This window comes from Pseudochaenichthys georgianus, chromosome 18, assembly GCF_902827115.2.
Source record: "Pseudochaenichthys georgianus chromosome 18, fPseGeo1.2, whole genome shotgun sequence".
Classification (NCBI taxonomy): Eukaryota; Metazoa; Chordata; class Actinopteri; order Perciformes; family Channichthyidae; genus Pseudochaenichthys; species Pseudochaenichthys georgianus.
This window is the reverse complement of record NC_047520.1, coordinates 15,171,635-15,192,747: the sequence shown is the minus strand read 5'-3', so window position 1 is coordinate 15,192,747 and position 21,113 is coordinate 15,171,635. Positions and strand designations below refer to the sequence as shown.

The following is a 21,113-nucleotide window of genomic DNA, read 5'->3' as shown; positions in this document are numbered from 1 at the left end:
TTAACTTTCATGCACACATTTGAAAATATGGCTGCCAAATGTGTTAGACTTGAAATGATATGCAAAGCAGCAGTTTTAACATTTGAAAGCAATAATATATTTTTTTTTTTCAACAAAGCAATGGAAGAATAGGTGATTGCAGCCTGAAAGGAACACAGTTGGCCAAACTCAGACTTAAAGTGTTCAGAAAAAACCTGGAAAATTGCTTTAAATGCTAAATCAGTCGTGTACAGCTCAATACAACTTGCCAAGTGGATTTCAAAACCTTGTTGACTCAGGCATGATTGGATGTGAGAGTTTAAAAAAAAAAAACTGCTGGTTCGAAGGGTTTTTGAATGTTTGGTTACGAAGCAGCCGACAGGTAGCTCTGCGTCTCAAGCGTCAAAAAAACAATCCATCGATTTGTTTCACGATACATTCAGATTCAAACCCTGTCCCTCAGGAAGGAGAGAAGGAGAGAGAGAGAAAAAGAGAGAACCGTTTTTCTCTCGTTCTCGATCGCTCTGTCTACGCTCGTCTCCTGCTCACTGATTCACTCACCGGACACACACACACACACACACACACACACACACACACACACACACTCACTCACTCACACACACAACCTGACCATCATCTTCAAAATGGTTACATTTCCTGATCAAATTGAAAATAAATAGCATCAGTATCAGAATTCCACAAAAATGAACAAGATCATACAAAAACGAAGAGAAAAAAACAACGTAATTACAAAGCAAAGATTCTTTAAATAAATGTACACAGAAAGTACCTTTAAGACAATGTGAATATCAAGGACGCAACAGGAGTAAAAACAAGAGTGGGGGGTAAACATTTGAGAGTGACACCCACTTCCTGTTTAACCCCCTAAAAAACACAGATTATCCTGAAAGAATGAAAATATTGCTAAAATAATTTTTTCCAGTTTTTTCCCCCACGTCACTTTTTCATCATGATCAGACAAGAATAAACTGATTCTTCTCGGTTCACACCAAGTCGCCACCGAGCAGCGTCAGGTCTCTGCCTAAAGGAACAGACGCTCCGGCTCCGACATCAAACTGGATGTGTGTTTTTCTTTTTAGTCTGAAACACTTGTGGTGCGCTTCGTTTGTACCCCGGTACCCTCTGTGTGGGGTCGGGTTTGCTATTACGCATGGATACATTTTTGGTTAGAAATTGGTTGATTAAAAACTTCAACTTTGCGATAAGTATGGAAGCAAATTAGTACATTGTAAACAAAAAAAGACAATTGTGTGCTGCAAATTTAAAATAAAAAGTACCCTGTGGAGTTTTTTTGTTTTTATTAAGCGGGCCTGTTATGTTTCTATTGCGCACAAGGGGCAATGTGATTCCCATCATGCTACCAGTTTCATGCTATTCCATTGTTTGTGTGCGAAAATGTGCAAAGAAAGTTAGCAGTGTGCTGCTAAATAAGGGAAGAAGAAAAATGCTAGCAGGTAAACATGGATGTAAACAATTAAAGAGTTAAAATATCTAAAAATCAAGTGTTTTATGGTCATCACAATTTGTATATGTGTTTTGTTGAGCAACACTAGATTTAAAAATAACTTTGTTTACAAGAAAGCTCCACTCGGCAGCCTAATGCAAAATGATCTCTAAATATGGAATGTTTTTGGATTTGTTACGAGATACCCTTTTTAAATTAAGCCCGCCGCACCACAAACATCCCGATTTTCAAAGTAAAAGAAAAACAGCCACCACCAGTCCAGTTCATCCCCCTACTCTTTAAGGTCTGTTAAAGGGGAACTCGGCTGAATTCCAGCACTCACCATGATGGCCGCGTACAGCTAACGTGTGAACCCAGAATTCCAGCCGGCCTTCCCCTCTATGGTATCTGCTACACTAGTGTTTCTCCCATAATACACTACAGAAATATCCAGAGACATATGTATATATATAAAAACATCATCATCATCATCATCATCATCATCATCATCATCATCATCATCATCATCATCATCATCATCATCATCATCATCAGTAGTACTTAGAGTAGAGTAGAGTAGTAGAGTAACAAGTAAGAAGAAGGAACAGTATTGTACTTTATATAATCATCATCATCATCATCTTCATAGGCCCGACCAACCCGGCAGAACCAGCTGTGTGTGTGTGTGTGTGTGTGTGTGTGTGTGTGTGTGTGTGTGTGTGTGTGTGTGTGTGTGTGTGTGTGTGTGTGTGTGTGTGTGTGTGTGTGTGTGTGTGTGTGTGTGTGTGTGTGTGTGTGTGTGTGTGTGTGTGTGTGTGTGTGTGTGTGTGTGTGTGTGTGTGTGTGTTTGGGTGTGTGTGGAACAAAAACTGGATGAAATAATTTGATGCTTTTTTTTGTTTGATACATTTTCTCTCTGCTCTGTCTACTCATATTTACAGTAAATATGTACCTGCGACTATGTGTGTGTTTCTGTGTGTTTCTGGTCTGTGCAGCAACAGTTTCGGGACATTTGTGTGAAATTGCTTCCTTTGTTTTATTGACGTATTGTGCTGTCCACGCATGAAATAAGCATCTCTGAGCAAAAGATAAATACGCGGCCACAGTACAGACTCGGTTGGTTAAATATCAAGACAAGTTAGACACGTTAAACTTGGTAAGTGTTGCACCAAAAGAGAAATTTCATCTCTTATTTTGAGGCTGATTTTAAGCAGGCCAGCTACCAATGTTTGGATACTGACCTGCAGTTAGGAACCAGCCGCTGATTAAAATGACAGTCTGCACTTTTGGGCAGTATTCATCTTCTGATCTGCGACATGATGTGTGCACAGCAAAAAGTGAACCACTTTCACACAACTCTGTCAGAAAAGAAAGGTGCAGCCTTTACCTCGGATCACTGAGCTTGTGCGCTTTTTCACAAAAAGCCACGCCCTCCATGATACAAGATAAAAAGAGCTGTGGATTCGTTTTGTACCTTTTCTCTCCCAACACTTTTCACCATCAACCTTGTGTTGTCTCCCTGTCCCATAACCCCGTGCTATCCATTCTCCGTGGAGCAGCACCTAGGTGGCGCTCTCCCCGGCTCCAGAGGAAGAGGAGGCCCCGCTGGGCTTGGGCTCGGGCTGGTCGGAGTGAGCCGTCTGCAGGGACGAGGGGCTCGGCGGGTCCCCTCTCTCGCCTCGCTCCTGGAGGTTGCGCTGGTTCCTGGCGGCCTCGGTGAGCATCTGCATCCGGCGGTCCTGGTGCTCCTCCAGACCCCGCCAGAGGTCGGCACGCTCCCGCTCCCTCTTCATCTCTCTGGAGAGGCAGGGGGGGAAGAAGAGGAAAGGAAAAGGATGAAGAGAAAGAAAAGGTGGAGAAGCCGCTGAAGATATGTTGCTCTGTGTTGGAGAAACCTTCACACTTTCCTCTTAAATGTCTTATAAAAAGTGCAATTTAGGTAGAAGTCTTTCAAATATAGGAAAAGTGAATACAAATGGTATCTGCACAGCTTGATTACAAAAGACATTTAGTAAGCGTATTCATTTTACATGTTTAAATAGAACCAGGCTAAAGGTATCTTGTGCCCGTCTCTATGCTGCAGTTAACCAGGCCATGACACCGACTCCGCGCTGAACTCACACACTTCAATAGAACCCATTATATTCCCTTTAAAACCCAGTGATGAATGAGTGGAATCATGATGTGATTCATGTTGAAAAGATGACCTAAGTGATAAATACTTACGCCGTGAAATATAATGTGATGGATAATGGAAGAAATACCATTTAAAACATGACTCAGGACCTCTGATCTTCCTGTCGTTGTCACTGTACTATCCAGTGACACACGCGCACGCGCACACACACACACACACACACACACACACACACACTCACTTCTGTTTCTCCACTTTGTAGGAGGCAGTGAGGTCATCAAACAACTTGCTGTTCATCTCCATGAAGGTCTTCAGCACATTGTAGATCAGAGACACGATGGTCCTGAAAAAAGAAGACATCATGATGAATCTCAGCCCCATTGCATTATGGGTCAGGAGTTAGAGGTTTGCAAGTGTGAGATGGCCAACATGTGTTTCGTGGAACACGACCTGGGCATCACTCATATGTGTCCCTTGTAGTTTATCAGCTCTGATGCTAACGTTTTTAGCATGTACTTAATACGTATGATGGGAGGATTGTACATATGTGTCACTGCTGGAAAGTTAGTGTTGCTAAGTGATCTTCTTACATAATAGGAGTGGCGCAGTGAGACAGTACGGGAAAACATTTTTTATCACGGTCAATTATGAGGTTTTTGGCTATTTTGCTTCAATAACATGTTTTCTCTCAGACTTGTTGAAAGAAGACATCCAAAATGCAAATGTGAAATTGAAAATGAGTCAACAATCAAGCGGGAAAGTTTCATGGTGATATCTATTAGACTTGTGAATTATAGAATACATCCTTTAAAAAGCAGTTTTCTCAAAATACTTTTTTTCTTATGTTCCAAGCCAGAAATCTCTTCTTCAGTGGCTCTTACACACCACACTTTTCCTATATTAATCTGCACTCTGATGGTTCTAAGGGTTTCTTTATATATCGTTCAGAGAGTGATTTTAAGAACCTTTTTGTTCTTTAAGAAAAGCCGAAACCTGTATTTTTGTATAGCTTGCCAGTTGTTTCTGATTTATGGAGCGATACAAAGAGATATCTTATACACAAGTTGCCCCTAATTTAAAATAAAAACAATGTCAATTATGAGTTGTGCGAGTGTGTATTTGTGCGTGTGTGTGTGTGTGTGTGTGTGTGTGTGTGTGTGTGTGTGTGTGTGTGTGTGTGTGTGTGTGTGTGTGTGTGTGTGTGTGTGTGTGAGACTGACTGGTTCCAGTGCTCCTTGGAGACTCTGTACAGCGTGGCGAACACCAGCGGCAGGATGACTTGACAGTTCTCCTCGATCAGACTGAGGATGTACTCGTTGTTCCAGAAGTAAAGAGCCCGCTCCGCTACCTGAAACACACACACACACACACACACTTCCATTTAGCAAAGAGGTAACAGGATTATTTCCATCAGACAAGTGTTAGTGCCCACAGTTTGTAAAGTTGTACGATCTTGAGTGGATTGTTTTTTTCTAAAAGTGATATAATACAATTTATTTGCAATTTGCAATTTTCAGGGTTATTACTCCCAAAACACAGAAATGTCCAGATTAAAACCATATTGTTTTAATCCTACAGTCCTGAGAGAATGGAATCACAAGTTCTATTATATCAGGCTTTAGATCTAGAGCTCTAGCTTCAAAGTGTCCTTTTCTACTGTTGTCCCCCAAATTACTGTGTGTGTGTGTGTGTGTGTGTGTGTGTGTGTGTGTGTGTGTGTGTGTGTGTGTGTGTGTGTGTGTGTGTGTGTGTGTGTGTGTGTGTGTGTGTGTGTGTGTGTGTGCGTGCGTGCGTGCATGCGTGCGTGTGTGCGTGCGTGTGTGTGCGTGTGTACCTGGAAGTGAGGGCTGGAGATGCAGGCGGCGATCTGCCTGAAGAGCGGCTCCTGGACCCGGATGAACTGAGAGGGCTCGATTACATCCAGGATCTCCTCAATCTCCCCCAGGAACATCACCTGAACACACACACATTGGTATCATCAACACATAAAGGACAGAGTCTGCATCTTTTTATCATTCCCCTTCTCACCTCTTTCTGCGTGCACGTTTTCGGCCAGTACTTGAGCAGCCCTCTGATGATCTGCAGAGAAAATATGAAGCACATTAATATGAATAAACACGGCAGCCTTTATCTCAGCAGGGGGTCTGGCTGGCGTCCATCTGTGCCGTTCACTCAGATTCAGACTCCGGCTGGGCCATTAACAAATATGTTATAAACGTTGTTCTTTTTATTGTATTGGTTGTTGCCAAATGAAGATTTGTTTTGGTTATAGCAAAGACATTGGTGAACTAGTAACAGGACTAACACTGATTATGATGTTTGATGGTCATGTGACTTCAGTTTATTACTACTTGAGTCTTACTTCATAGTTTTGTCACTTATATCATTTATTTAACTGCTTTTGGGTAAAAAATGCGAACGTTTTTTAATTTTTAAACTACTTTGATCAACTTGGGGAATCAGGCATTAAGATATAGTGCAACACAAACAACATTTCAATTGATCATTACAAAGCCAAGAGATTAAAATTAAATTAAAAACAAGTTAAAATAGAATAAGACTGGAATAAAATACAAGAATAGAAGTTACGGTAAGACATCTGATTTATTCTAAAGCAGTGGCAGTGAGAGTTCATTAAAGGCAGTGTTTATAGATCTTCTGGCACAACGATGATATATTATCACCGAATAATGTTGACGTGGCAAACAGGAACCAACTTACTTCACACATCGTGCAGACGCAGAGTTACACTAGCAGTCATTGGGAGTCATGTTTCTGGCTACCTGGAGAACCCAAGTCCAGTATTCATTCTCCTTATAGCTCTGTTTTGGTCTCCTCCAACTCCTTAAGGAAATATCTGGTTCATGGCATGTACAACCGTTGACTATGTTTTGGGAAATTCCCCTTTAGAGAGCCAGCTGATCGAAGGCTTATTCACTTTTACCAGGAATCAGACGTCGCTTCTTTTTTCTACTTTTTGTCCAGCACCATAGAGCACCTTTATTACACTTGTTTGAACGTGAAAGGACCCGGGGCCTTTCCTTTTTTCCTTGGTAAAGATCTCAGCAATTACTTCGGTTGATAGAAATGATGGGCAAGACTTGAAAACCAATATGCTTTAAATTTAACGTGTAAAACACAGTCTTACGTATTCAGTCACTGTAGCATCTTTCTCCATAAACTGCACCACACAGTAGGCCAGCTGTAAGGAAAGAGGAGATGTGGTTAGAACACACACTATATCTTAATGCCTTACACATACATACACACACACATATACATATACACACATATACACGCACACACACACACACACTAAAACACAGTCACATTCCCTGAAGCTGTCAAGGAGACAATGGGGATCTTAGCACTTATCCCTCAGGATTACACCCGGCTAAAGATCGGAAAGGCAAGTTTTCCAATGGGAGATGTGTGTCACGAGTGTGTGTGGGTGTGTGTGTGTGTGTGTGTGTGTGTGTGTGTGTGTGTGTGTGTGTGTGTGTGTGTGTGTGTGTGTGTGTGTGTGTGTGTGTGTGTGTGTGTGTGTGTGTGTGTGTGTGTGTGTGTGTGTGTGTGTGTGTGTGTGTGTGTGTGTGTGTGTGTGTGTGTGTGTGTGTGTGTGTGTGTGAGCCCTTGTCTCATCTTATACGATCTGGCAATCATTTCCTATTATTCACGAGTGTGTGCGTGCGTACATGTGTGCGTGTGTGTGTTTTGCGGTTGCCCCCTCCACCCAGGCCTGTTGCCGTGGCGAGTGGGCACCGTGGCGACGGAGTCTGTGTGTGCGTATGTTTACTTCGGAAGGAGTGATGTCACACACACACAAAGTCCCTTAAGGGCAATGTGAGATAGAGGTTAGACCTCCTGTCTCTGCCTCTCTGTCTCTGTCCTATTTTTACCTTTGCCTTTTTCAACTTATTACTCTCCTGGTACATTTCACGACTTTCAGATCAATATGTTCATGTCATCAATACAAAACTATGCTGGATTGTCCGTTTGTAAAGTTGCACAGTAGAGGATGTGTACCGTCAGATTATTAATGTTTGGTTTTTACTTAATTTTTATTGTAACCGTCCATAGCTTTCACCTTTTCCTTACCCTGTCTAATCCCTTTTCTTTCTTGTTCTATCGCTCCATCCCTAACTTTCCTGTCCCTAACTCACAACACAACAGAAGCAGAGGATAAGAGGAAGCAAAGGCAACAAAATAAAGGTGATCGGAGAAAGGAGGGATGTTAAGTTTGACAGAAAAGCAGGAAAAAGAGAAGGATTAAAGTACTGATCGGTCAAACTATTTAGAGTCTTAGTGAGACTTTAAAGAAGCCTCTTGGGGTGAATATGTTGGATTCTGTTGTCAGGCTTGTCATTGTGTGTATAGGAGGCCGTTATTAGGCTAAGGATTATGGAGGTTTTAATCTTTTAAAGCTTATATTATATTAATATTTAATTATTTATATGTCAAGGTCACAGGTCAGATAAGGGTCTATTTTTAGGGGTGAATTCATTCTAGAGATGTTGGCTTCTTGTCTGCATATTTCCCATGACTTGCACATAAAAAAGTTGACTTTTCAATCTTTTAACACTTAAATGACTCTGAGATAAACACACATTAGCACGATCTGTGAATCATGTAACAAATTGGAAATGATATTCTCCTCACTTTTTACTATCACTGCAAAAACAAAGATAAAGTGTCTTTTCTTTACATTTTTCAGCCATCAAGGAAATACTGTTTTGTTTTTTGCATTAAAAACATATATATCAGCTCCACTTTAAAATAAACAGTCTTTTATGTGCTTAAAATATTAAAGCACTGCATTTGCTTTTTGCCATTTGGAAGCATGATGCGTAACCATGGTAATGCTTCACATTATAGCTGTTACTACAATCCAGTGACCTGAATAAAAATGAGAAAAGGCTACGGGAAGGATGATTCAAAGTGTCTGAAAACCTTAAAGATGAATCAAAGGTGCTGCTGTGATCTAATATCTTGATATTAATATGCAGAAGTGGGTCACTCATGCAGAGCCACGCCTACCGAGCACAAACTGCTGTCCGCCACCACTGTATCCCCCGTGACCCTGTCAAACTGTGTGTTTGAGTGTGTGAATAATGTATGTGTGTGAACCACAGAGAGAGACGGGGAGGAGAAATGTAGGGCACGGTGATGCTGAGCCTCAGAATACACACACATCATCTGATACGTGTGGCAGAAACAAAATGCACACACCAAAAACTGGCTGCCATCTGCGCTGCCAAATATTATAATAACCCAAACACACATTCACGTACAGAAACACACCGAAGGCCAACGCACTGAGTGTAATTCAAAGGTGAGTCTCTGCAGCATTATCTGTGACCCAACTCTGCCTCCTAGTGGCACGTCAGAGACATTGCAGGAAGGAGACATATTCTTGTATGATTGATTTGTTAGTTGCTAACTCCTCTTAATAGTAGAAAAGTCTGAAAATAAAATACAAATCGGTTTGATTTTATGACAGTAGGGGGGGGCAAGTTCTCTATAATCTTCAGTAATGCATGCCTAAGTTAGGAGAAGAACTGCCCATTTTGGGTTTAATTTCGTAGTTTTGTAGTTTCAGTGGCAAACACAAAACATTCATCAAAGTTTTGTTGTTCTTTGCTTAAAAATCTAAAATCATTAGAACCTAACCTTAATGTGAACCCTTGAAAGACATATAATACACATCGAAGAAATATTACGACAAATATTTACAAACTAAGACAATTAAATACTGGAATTATGCATGGATGTCCCTGACCTGTGCGTGGAAGATGGAAAGGGACTTTGCCGTGTGTAGCGGGATGAGAACCCGGACCAGGAACTGCTTGTGTTCGGCCTTCAGGGGCAGGGCGAAGCCGTTTATGATGCTGCAGGAGGGAAAGGGACAGGTAAATACAGTATAAATACTTCCACTTTGTGGCATTTGAACTCTTTTAAAAATCATGTTTGCTTTCTTACTTAAGAAGGTTATACTTTTGGTATGTTAACTTTATGGACAGTAGTTAAATGGATATGTATTACTATTTACCAAAAAGCATTGCATTAAACTCCTTAACCTACTATATACTTCAATGAATGTATTAATGTACAGGCCTACAGGGCCAACGACAAAATGTCCCTCAAAAAGACATACATCAACCAAGAAGAGATTCAAAATGTCTACGAAGAAACATAAAAAGACTATAAAGAGATACAAACAGACTCATGATGACTATGAAAAATCGCATGACGACCACAAAGAGACAACAAAGACACATAACGACCACAAAGAGACAACAAAGACACGTAACGACCACAAAGAGACAACAAAGACACATAACGACCACAAAGAGACAACAAAGACACGTAACGACCACAAAGAGACAACAAAGACACATAACGACCACAAAGAGACAACAAAGACACGTAACAACCACAAAGAGACAACAAAGACACATAACGACCACAAAGAGACAACAAAGACACGTAACAACCACAAAGAGACAACAAAGACACGTAACGACCACAAAGAGACAACAAAGACACATAACGACCACAAAGAGACAACAAAGACACGTAACGACCACAAAGAGACAACAAAGACACATTACGACCACAAAGAGACAACAAAGACACGTAACGACCACAAAGAGACAACAAAGACACATAACGACCACAAAGAGACAACAAAGACACGTAACAACCACAAAGAGACAACAAAGACACGTAACGACCACAAAGAGACAACAAAGACACGTAACGACCACAAAGAGACAACAAAGACACGTTACGACCACAAAGAGACAACAAAGACACATAACGACCACAAAGAGACAACAAAGACACATAACGACCACAAAGAGACAACAAAGACACATAACGACCACAAAGAGACAACAAAGACACGTAACAACCACAAAGAGACAACAAAGACACATAACGACCACAAAGAGACAACAAAGACACGTAACAACCACAAAGAGACAACAAAGACACGTAACGACCACAAAGAGACAACAAAGACACATAACGACCACAAAGAGACAACAAAGACACGTAACGACCACAAAGAGACAACAAAGACACATTACGACCACAAAGAGACAACAAAGACACGTAACGACCACAAAGAGACAACAAAGACACATAACGACCACAAAGAGACAACAAAGACACGTAACAACCACAAAGAGACAACAAAGACACGTAACGACCACAAAGAGACAACAAAGACACGTAACGACCACAAAGAGACAACAAAGACACGTTACGACCACAAAGAGACAACAAAGACACATAACGACCACAAAGAGACAACAAAGACACATAACGACCACAAAGAGACAACAAAGACACATAACGACCACAAAGAGACAACAAAGACACGTAACGACCACAAAGAGACAACAAAGACACATTACGACCACAAAGAGACAACAAAGACACATAACGACCACAAAGAGACAACAAAGACACCAAACAGCTACAAACAAAGCAAAATGACTGCAAAGAGACAAAAAGAGACTCAATGCAAGTGTCTCCTAGCACTTGGTTTGAGTCTCTAAAAAAAGTGGCGCAGAGCAAGTGCTAAGACACACAAACGACTACAAAAGGGGCAAAGCAACTACAGACCAATAAAAACGCAAAAACTATTATAAACACAAAACAACAACAGCTGAAAGAAACAAAAAGAGCCTCATAACAACTATGAACATGTGCAAAACAACCACAAAGACACACAAAATAACTATGAAGAGACAAACAATTACTACAGAAATAGGGGAAAAAGACTAATACCAGATAAAAGAGACACATTAATTAACTATAGACTCTGTATGTTGCTTCTATGTAGGAGCGTTGGCGGGGCCTTTCTGCACATACTGTATGTGCCCAGGGGCCGACTGCCTCTCAATGCTTTCATGTTCTGTGTGCAAATGTGTGTGTGTGTTGGAGTCTATTCTTGTACTGTGTCCATTTCCAAGTGACTGGACAAATGTGTGGTCTGTGGCCACCGCTGCACTGATTGTCATTGTAGTTTAGCCTGCGGGGGAAAGGGGGGGGGACTAAACCTGGAGTGTGACTCTTATTTACCTGTCTGTCTGTCTTGCCTTCATTTTCTATTAGCATCTTTGTCTAAAAGAAGATTTCTTCAATAATATCTCCCTCCTGCTGTTCCTCTGATCTTTCCCTCAGCCTCCTCTTCTCTTCTTCCTCTCCGTCTCTCTCTCTCTCTCTCTCTTTTACTTCCTGTACAACGCATCCTCCCTCAGCCATCCCTCTCTCCCTCTCTCCGTGTGTGGGAGGAGCTATAAATACCTCTGTTACCACCAACATGAATACGAACCTCTCTCTCTCCTCTCCTGCTCTCCTCTTCTGACTCACTCATCCTCTCTCCCTCCCTCCCCCCCAACCCTCCCTCCAGTTTCTCACCTTGTATTCATCCTCTTCTCTACCTCCCCCTCTTTTCTCTACATTAACCCACATTCTGAAACTTCATTCATATTTCATCTCACTTTTTTGGTCAGGTGAAATGGTAGCCCAGATTTTGTATGAATTGAGTGTAATGTTAAGTATTAGCTCTTTCAGACAAATCCTTCCCATCACCCTAAATATTTTCAATCCAAAAATTATTTTAATTCTCTTTACTTTTTTCTATGCTAAACATCAATAACGATTATTTAAAGTCTTATTAGTGTCAAATAATGAAAGAGAAAGAAGGACTAGATTCCAGCACAGAATGCCCTTGAGAGAAATTCATATCTAGCACTGATTTGTTTGTTTGTTTCCGATTTATCAGCTTCCATCCTCTTATGTTAATTCTGTCTTCGTCAATCTCTCTGTGTCTAAACTTCTATCAACTTTATGTATGTCAATTTAAAACTAATTGCTAATATCTCTGCCTCAAACTTGCTCTGAAGCAAGTCTACATTGTATATGGGACAGATTCATTCATATGTATGTATGCATTTGCTTGCTTCCACAAAGGAATTAACAACCCTCTCCTGTTATGTGCGTTAGCATCACAGAGCCACTTCCAGGGGCGGACTGGGACAAAAAAACAGCCCTGGAATCTCACCCAGACCAGCCCACGTGAATTGTCAACGAGGGGTGCTAGTGACTAGGACTGTCAACGCTGTCGGCGCAACTTCAATGGTGCCGTTTAAAAACATAGACAATTAAGGCGTCTCAGGCTGTGGCCACACGAGGACGAAAACGGCTAAACGCATAGGATTAACGCAAACGCAATCGCAAAAAAGCTTCCGTCCACACCCAATAGTTATCCGGATAGTGTCTGCCCACACGAGACCGCTCCGTTTAGCTCCAACCGCTGGAGAAGCTGCAGTACATATGCAGGAGCCTGTACGTGGCGCTGTACCTTCCTCCACAAAAGCAGCGAAGAAGCATGGTTGTCATGGTTGCCCTTCTGTTTATTCTCCGCGGTGGGGGCCGAGGGAACCGGGCAGAGTTTTTCGCCAGTCAACGTGTATTAAAGTTTAAATCTTCCGGACAAAATTATAAAAGTGCCGGTCAAAGGTCTTCTTTGTTATTTATTGAGCTTTAAAGGTGGGGTAGGTAAGTTTCAGAAACCGGCTCGAGATACACTTTTTGTTATATTCCATGGAATGCTCTTAACATCCGGATAGCAATGAATATCTTAAGTGCTTTGACAAAAAATCCATAAAAAAATTGAATCTGTAGAAGCCGTAATACTGAAAAAAGTACAACCGATTGGTTGTACTTTTTACAGTATTGGTTGGCCTACCTGCCTGTCAGCCTTCCATCGGGGCACAAACTTATCTCGTGCCCTCATTGGTCATGTGCGAGTTCATGTGTGTTGGAGGAGGGGCTCTATAAGGAAGTGGCAGATTTTCTCCGGTTGTGTATTTTCAAATTCTAGCGATCTCGAGCCGGTTTCTCAAACTTACCTACCCCACCTTTAAAACAAATGAATAACGACTCTATATAATATAATAATAAAATATACGGAGCCTCTCTTTTTCCTCCCTCTCTTCGGACAGCGTCAGTGTCTGTCTCATGCAGCATCTGATCCAGTAATGAGTGACCTGGCCGACAGTAAAAATAAACATATTTATAACTAGTTTAGGGAGTTTGAGAGGTAATTAAAATAGCTAAGGGTGATGATTTGCTGCAGCGGGAGGAGCTGCAGGTGAGCACAGCTGCCTGTCTCCGTCCTGTCAGATTAGACTTCACTCGCGTTTAGGTCCATATCGAGAGAAAGATAAATAATCTGAATTCAGTGTGCAGTTTACTTTGACGCGGGGGTGAGCAGCAGAGGTGGGGAGAGGCGGGGCTATTGCCTCATCATTATCAGAAAATGATCGTATAGGGGCCGTTGGACCCCCCAGAGCGTTGCGTATGCCGTTCTATCCACCTTGGGACCCGTTATCGTTTCCTCAGTCGTTGAGTGCCGTATTCGGTCGTCCTCGTGTGGCCGAACGGTCTATATGACACTAAACAGTAACGCAAACGACCGTTTTCGTCCTCGTGTGGCCGCAGCCTCAGCCGTCAGCGAACCGAGCCGGCCGTCAGCGAACCGAGCCGGCCGTCAACGGCCCTTGACGACAGGTCGTTCTGTGATTCTCCAGATTCTACAGATGGCCAGTCCGCCCCTGGCCACTTCGCACATCGCCAGCCAACTAGCTTAGGGTGACCAGACGTCCCCGTTTTCCGGGGACAGTCCCCGTTTGTATTGGCCTGTCCCCATACGTACCAACCCAGTCTCACGGCATTTCGAAATACATTGAATCTATTGATTCGTGTTCACCAACACGATTTTCCCATTTTTTTCGTGTCACACAGAACGATTTTAAAAGCAATGTATTTCTATTGGTAGAATGTTTCGTGCCTGCACCACGTCTTTTTGTCCGGTCGGGTCTTGGAAGACCGGAAGCTGTGTGATACATAAAAACATTTTCTTACTCAATATCAAGGCACGATTATTGTTTTTATTTTTAATCGTATGATGTCGGACCTTTCTTGCTGTCCGCGAGGAAAATAAATGGAGTCTCAGAATACTGAAATCTGTATTTTTTTTATCTTTTCCTTCTAATTTGTTATTATTTACATCGTTTTTAAAATCGTTCTGTGTGGCACGAAAAAAAATAGGGAAGTCGTGTTGGTGAACACGAATCAATAGATTACATTTCGTGACTATAACACGAAATGCCGTGAGACTGGGTTGCACGTACCTAGCCAGCTAAATACTGTGGCTATGTTGTGACCTTTTGCTAAGCTAGCCATGCAAAGACTTTAGTTTAGTAACACACAGACATGGATGAGCAAAACAAACGTTATAGTATCACAGATTTTGTTTGTATTCATTCTCCATATTCTCCCTCCCATTTCATTGTCTTTATTACTGTGTCTCCCATCGATTTGCTTACGAGCACAGGCAGAGAGTGGGACATGTTGTTTATTAGCCCCTTGCTCTCTCATTTCTATCTTTCTCATATTTCTGTTACTGGCTCTAGAGACAAAGCAATACACCACACAAACCTCTGAGTCAGTTCCATGTATGTATTTAACCTCCCTTCCTTCCTGCCACCCCCCAGATTTACTAATTCCAATACAACTAATTTCTCAATCTGTCAAGCTCTAAACACACAGTTGTTTTTACCTGATAAGAAAGAAGCAACTAAGACGATAAATCAAAAAAGAAATGCTTATTGCTTATTGTGTTGAGCTGTTGCAGCCATTTTTCGTAGTTGCTCAATTCACTGAGTTTCCAGCTGTCTCCTGAATAGGAGCAGCTGGCCAAGTAGAGTTTGTGTGTAAGAGTGTGTGTGTTTGTTCACACTCAAATCAAAATGCATTCATTAAGCAATGATATACTACAGAGTATACTTTCCTCCATAGCAGCAGCTCTAAAATGTGTGTGTGTGATTATGGTTACGAACCTGCCGAGGATTTCCAGAAGCTCCGCGACTCCGTTGAAGTGCTCAGTTTCATATATGAACCTAAAAAACAAAACACAAATGTCTTGTAATTATGCATCAGTAGATCTAGGAACCTTTGTAGGTCAGCAAATGTAAAAGCAACTAAAAGAAGGACTGCATTTTTTTCAATGCTTAAAACAGAGTGCTGCAGGGATCACATATGTGTGTACGTTAGCATCACCCTGGTTCCCTCCACAAAAGCCCAATTAGATTTTTCAATTGGATTTTGGATTATTGCAACAACAAAAAAATGCATATTATTCCTTGTTATTCCTGCAGGGAATGTGCTGTGTCTGTTACCTCTGTGGTGTTTAGATGAGAATAAAGTACAATAACAGTTTAGCAGAGTAATGCTTACCTGCACCCGTCAAAATGTAAAAACAATGATAGCGGAACAAGTTGACTGGGACAGAAAAAGAGCGCGTTGCAGTGCTGTGCTTGAATTATTTTGCACAAATTGACAATTCAGGAACACTCAGTGAGATGAAACATGATTGTACATCGCAGCACTCTAGTTATTTGAGGAGATTTATGTCACAACACGATGATTCAACACTTTGGATAGATGCAGAACGGAGATGCGTGGACTGCAAATGTGCACAGTCATGTTTTGCTTCTTTAAAATGAACCGTCTTCTCTGTGTTTATTCTTATGCACCATAGACTTCATATTGTCCAGACTTTAATTACGAGCAGCTGTGTGGGAGAATTGTTAACGTCAGCCTCTTAGGTGTAGTTCTGAGTCAGCAAAAGAACTACAGAAGCCATCCTCACTCGCGGCTACATATAAAAAATCCAATATAATTACTAGGATTTATTCACCTAATTAAAAAGGAGACTTACACTGTGTCGGGTTTCACTACAAAAGTATAGCACATTTCGTTTTGTAAGACAAGCAAAGAGGGTAACCAAACAATGTGTGAGGTTTTCCCTTATTTAGGATTGTGAAACACTTTAAAATGACTTGCTATAAAATCATGACGCACCAGGCTGAAACGATGCATTACAGTGGTTATAAACGCAGCGTTTCCCCCTGCTAATGGTCTTTGTTGGCTAACGTTTGATTTATTGATGTTAAAGGGGCTATAAATAGCACCGTTACGTCCTGTGCATTGGATTGATGGTACGCGGCCTATACCTGAGGAAGATGTTGTTGATCTGTTTGCGGATGTACGCTCGGAGTCCCAGTAATTTTCCATAGACACGGTGCAGGATGGTCTTTAGGTACTCCCTCTCCCTGGGGTCCTCGCTGTCAAACAGCTCCAGCAGCTGCACACGGAGGAGATAATTACAAATACATTATAACCTTCTCCCTTCTACATCCAAATCGTGGGAACATGGCGGTATTTTTACCCACCAAAATGAATATTACAAAGTGTTTTTTACTCCATTACTAAAACAGGATTAAAGAAAAAAGATTACACGTCAAGAACTTTGGAGTCTCTTTGTCAATTTTGTATACATGCCCCAACTTAGATAACTACATTTGAGAGCGCTCCAGCAGGGATATAAGATGGCTGCCGTTTCAAAGAAGGGCTTAATTTATTTATACCTCTCCATTTATCAAGATTTTAGAAACATCCCAGAGATTTGGATTCGACAAACTGCGAGGAGAGGAGAGGATTACCTGCAGGACAAACTTCTGGTCGACGTAGCGCTTGGCCATGGAGGGCTGGAAGTCCGGGCTCTCCAGGAAACGCAGAAAGAACTCGTACACCAGCTAATGGAGGCACAAACAGCAAGAGATAAGACGTCAACTATTGTCTGCGTTTGCCTCCTGAAGGAATAGTTTGACATTTGGTGAATTATTCATTTTCTTGACGAGAGTTGGAAGAGAAGATAAGAACTCTCATGAGAGTGGTGTCAATCTCCTCATCTCACTTTTGGCAAGAAAGCATATAAGTGTTGCTCTAGGTAAGATGATGACCGCTCAAGTTTATACCAAAAGATCCCAACTATGCAGGAAAAGAAAGAATACTTTGCTTCATGACGCATTTTGGACTTCACACTTTTGATTCATCTCGTCCTGAAGGAGGAGAAGTGACTGTACACACCACACCCAAATGTCCTCTGGGCAAGTGAATTGAGAAAATGTGAATTTCTTCTTAGCGAGAGCTCCATTTTGTAAGTCCCGCTGATAAAACAGCTCCATTTGGCCATAAGGATGTTGCATTGAACAGCAGATTGAACTGCACTGAATGTGGCATTAAAAGCAACACCTGGGAGATGTGTGCTTTAAGGCATTGTCCACAATCGCAAATACAGTATGTATATATAGTAGGGCCTATTTTTCAAGCAGTTACTGACACTGCATTGTGTTTCACTTTGTTTCTTTCACCTCTGCAGGAGAAAACGCATGAAAGCATGTCAATTATTCTACCACAACGTGAACAATGTACCTGCAGATGCGGCCAGGAGGCTTCGAGTGTTGGTTCATCTTCCTCAGGGTCAAACTCTGGGTTCTCGCTGGGCGGGAGGGTCCGGAAGATATTTACTGAGATCTGGAAAACGAAAAAGAGGTTGAGAGGTATAAAGGCAGATAAGAAAGAGCCAAATGACCAAATGACCGATAGCACATTCCTGTATCAATTAGATTCAGTTGACCGTCTCTGATGCTGTTCTGTGTTTGAGAGGAACTGTTTAGCGTTGCAACCCGGCTGCCAGCAGAGTCATGATTAATTCAACAAATGCATTTCCATTGGCCATTTAGTGCATAAACTATATTGCAAAAAGCAAATGCCCCATTATTCTCCTGCTGCTCCTTCTCTCCATACATATGCTTACATTAAAACTTTGTAAGAAAAAACTGCAGGAAAATATAGGCTTGTTTCACATGATGTACATCTAGCTTGGATTGAAAAAAGTTCATAAGCACACACTTCTGAGGGATAACGACAATAAGAGTGAAATTCTACAATATTTCCATCCTCTCTAACTTTCATCCTGTATGGCATTTATTCTGTTGCACTCTAACCTATGCACTTATGAGCATCTTCTTTTAAGGTTCCTTCCTTGTGGCCACACATTAAAGCTTTTCCCTCTTTCCTTTCATCCCATCCTCTGTCCTATCAGCATTTTCACATCCTCTGGGTATAGTGACTCCATAGCATAAGCTCTATCTTCTGCCCGCTTCACCTTCTCTCCTCAATCCCCTTTTCCCTTTCCTCCTTTCTATATCCTCTGGGACTTGCGTTGGTGTGCACACATTTTCCTCCCCTCTATCGTTCCTGTCCATCCCTCCCTCTCTCAACATCTGTGCAGCCTATTGCTGCTTCGCACCCTTTGCAAATTATCTCTTTATTAAAGCCTCAGCTGGATATCACAGTGTCTCTCTTTTTCTAGGTGTCTGGGTGATGAGGATTGAAGGAACACTGTTTGTGCTCAAATGTTCTTCCTTTCATCTCTCCATCTGACAGTCCATCATGTCCACCCCTCTCCCCCTGCCATGGCCGGTTCTATGGGGGTGCTGTAACACTGTGCTTGGACCCCTCTGAGCCCCCCCTCCAAAATAATTTTTTTTTCAGTAATATAATTAAATAAATTAAAACTAAGTTACTAAAACAAATACCGACAAATATGAAATTTTTTAAGAAAAACTATGTTTGGCTACATAAATAATGTATGTAATACCTCAACTGCATTTAGGTTAATGGTAAAGTAAGTAACTAAACTAAAATTGTAACTAAGTCATTGACACAAGAATGTTATATTGTATTTTTTGTGCACTTTGATTGAACTGAAAAAGTTTAAATCTTGAACAATGTCTTTGTCTCCCTTGTCCAGCATTAAATGTGTCCCTCTCATTCATTAACTGGCCCCAGCTCGGTCCCCCCGGTTCAATTGGTGTAGAGTCGCCATTGCCTCCTACCATCTTTATGGCCTCGGGGTACAGAGGCTCTATGAGAACTCCTCTGCTCGTGGCCACGCTCTCCACCAGCTCGTTGAGCGCCGCACGTTTGATCTCCTTCCCCTTCAGGTCGGCCACGCAGTCCAGGAAATCAAACAGCACGCAGCACTGCTGCAGCTTCTTACAGAACAGGTCATGTAACTCTGCCACCGGGGCGTCTGCAGGAGTGAGAAGGGAGAAAGAGAGAGAAGGAGACATGTTAGACAAATAAGTTCAATGACAAAAAGAAAAAGTCTGAGCCAAATCCGATGGCGTTCCTGAAAGGCGCGTGGTGTTTGGTAGTGAATCGTTTGACAAAGTGGGAGTGTTGGAGTACACATAGATGTATTCTCCAGGCGACATCGTCTCTCAAAGGTAATGAGGGAAAGAGCAGACTATTACTCTATAAACAAATTTGTACACACCCACACACAGAGGCTTCCTCCATGCACACGCACGCCACACACACATGTCCACACACACTTCTTCCAGAGGGCTGTGTTGCATCTCAGTCCTATTACCTGTCGGATTCGTTCCACAGACCGGTTCGTCACAATGAAACGTCCTGCTGCCGGCCGTCTGATTAAAACCCTGTTCCTCCAAAAAACAACTCTTCTCACAGATGTAGGGAAAGTGGCGGATAGCTATGGATTCCTAAACTCATGCAATGAGTGTACATTTGATTCCACAGGCCCAAGGGAGGGAGAATCTTTAGCGGCTAAGCATTGTGAGGCAACATGCTAAATGTAAAGAAATGAAACATTAACATAGAGTTATAGGCTTTGACAGCAGCCAAATGGGAATGCTTGGTTCTTTTTCTATGAAACCAGATGATTGATGACTCAAAAGCTAAATATAGCAGTGAAATATTCAACGTTTAAATTCCTCTATAAGTGAAATGTATGTGAGGCTTGGTCTAGCAATAATATGCTGATCTATTTTGAGATAAATCATATGAAAAGACACATGAGGTATCAAAAACGTCTCGTCTTGGCAAAGTTTCTTTTCGAGCAGAGTGTTGCAGGTGTTTAGGCTTTATATATATTCATGACACGATACATGACCCGTTTGTTATAACTGCTATAAACGTAAGAGAGGGTGAGATGGACTGATATTATAGACGGATTCATTTTGAATAAACTATGTTTGCAGCTGTGAATAATTTTACAGCTGAAATTTGTATGGTACAAAACCTTGCCTTACATTATATTATATAGTAATGTGCAGTATTGTTGTGTATATCGTTATATAAAAACAATATTTTATTATTTGTATAAAAGGTTGAAGAATTATCATGTATAATTCAGTTAAGCAAAAGACTAATCGACTGGTCAGAAATTAATCAATAAATTAAAATAAATAAGAAAAATGTGGATGAATTGACTAAAACAAATAATGTATTGATTAATCAATAAAAAAATAGTCTTTAGTTGCAGCCTTAGAGAAAAACGTCTTTGCAACCCAAAAAATGAAAGTGGTCGCAGCTACTCTGTGATGTTTTGACTACTTTTTAAGATTGAGATAGTTGTGGGACAAAGAAAAGCTCTGCCTTGGTGACTTAATTAGATTCTCTTTCAACTTAAAACACAATCTAATACAAAAGCATCCCTAACTACAAAATAATATAGAGGGAAATTACATTGACGTGTTCCTGACAGCGTCAACAGAAACTGATAACTCCGTGTGC

At 41.4% G+C, this 21,113-nt stretch overlaps 1 protein-coding gene across 1 annotated transcript in view; it reads right to left on the bottom strand.

Annotated features, from left to right (window-relative positions):
• Nucleotides 1–2,246: 2,246 nt before the first annotated feature.
• ppp2r5b (protein phosphatase 2, regulatory subunit B', beta) overlaps nt 2,247–21,113 on the bottom strand; it is a 40,846-nt gene continuing 21,979 nt past the window's right edge. Inside the window, exons 2-13 of the mRNA XM_034106386.2 lie at nt 19,409–19,605; nt 17,940–18,041; nt 17,168–17,260; nt 16,679–16,809; nt 15,503–15,562; nt 9,364–9,472; nt 6,733–6,786; nt 5,613–5,663; nt 5,419–5,538; nt 4,805–4,932; nt 3,826–3,927; nt 2,247–3,244 (exon numbers count right to left, since the gene is read on the bottom strand). Of these exons, the coding sequence (XP_033962277.1) occupies nt 3,010–3,244; nt 3,826–3,927; nt 4,805–4,932; nt 5,419–5,538; nt 5,613–5,663; nt 6,733–6,786; nt 9,364–9,472; nt 15,503–15,562; nt 16,679–16,809; nt 17,168–17,260; nt 17,940–18,041; nt 19,409–19,605 (1,382 nt within the window). The 3' untranslated portion in view covers nt 2,247–3,009. The remainder of the gene's footprint in view (nt 3,245–3,825; nt 3,928–4,804; nt 4,933–5,418; nt 5,539–5,612; nt 5,664–6,732; nt 6,787–9,363; nt 9,473–15,502; nt 15,563–16,678; nt 16,810–17,167; nt 17,261–17,939; nt 18,042–19,408; nt 19,606–21,113) is intronic.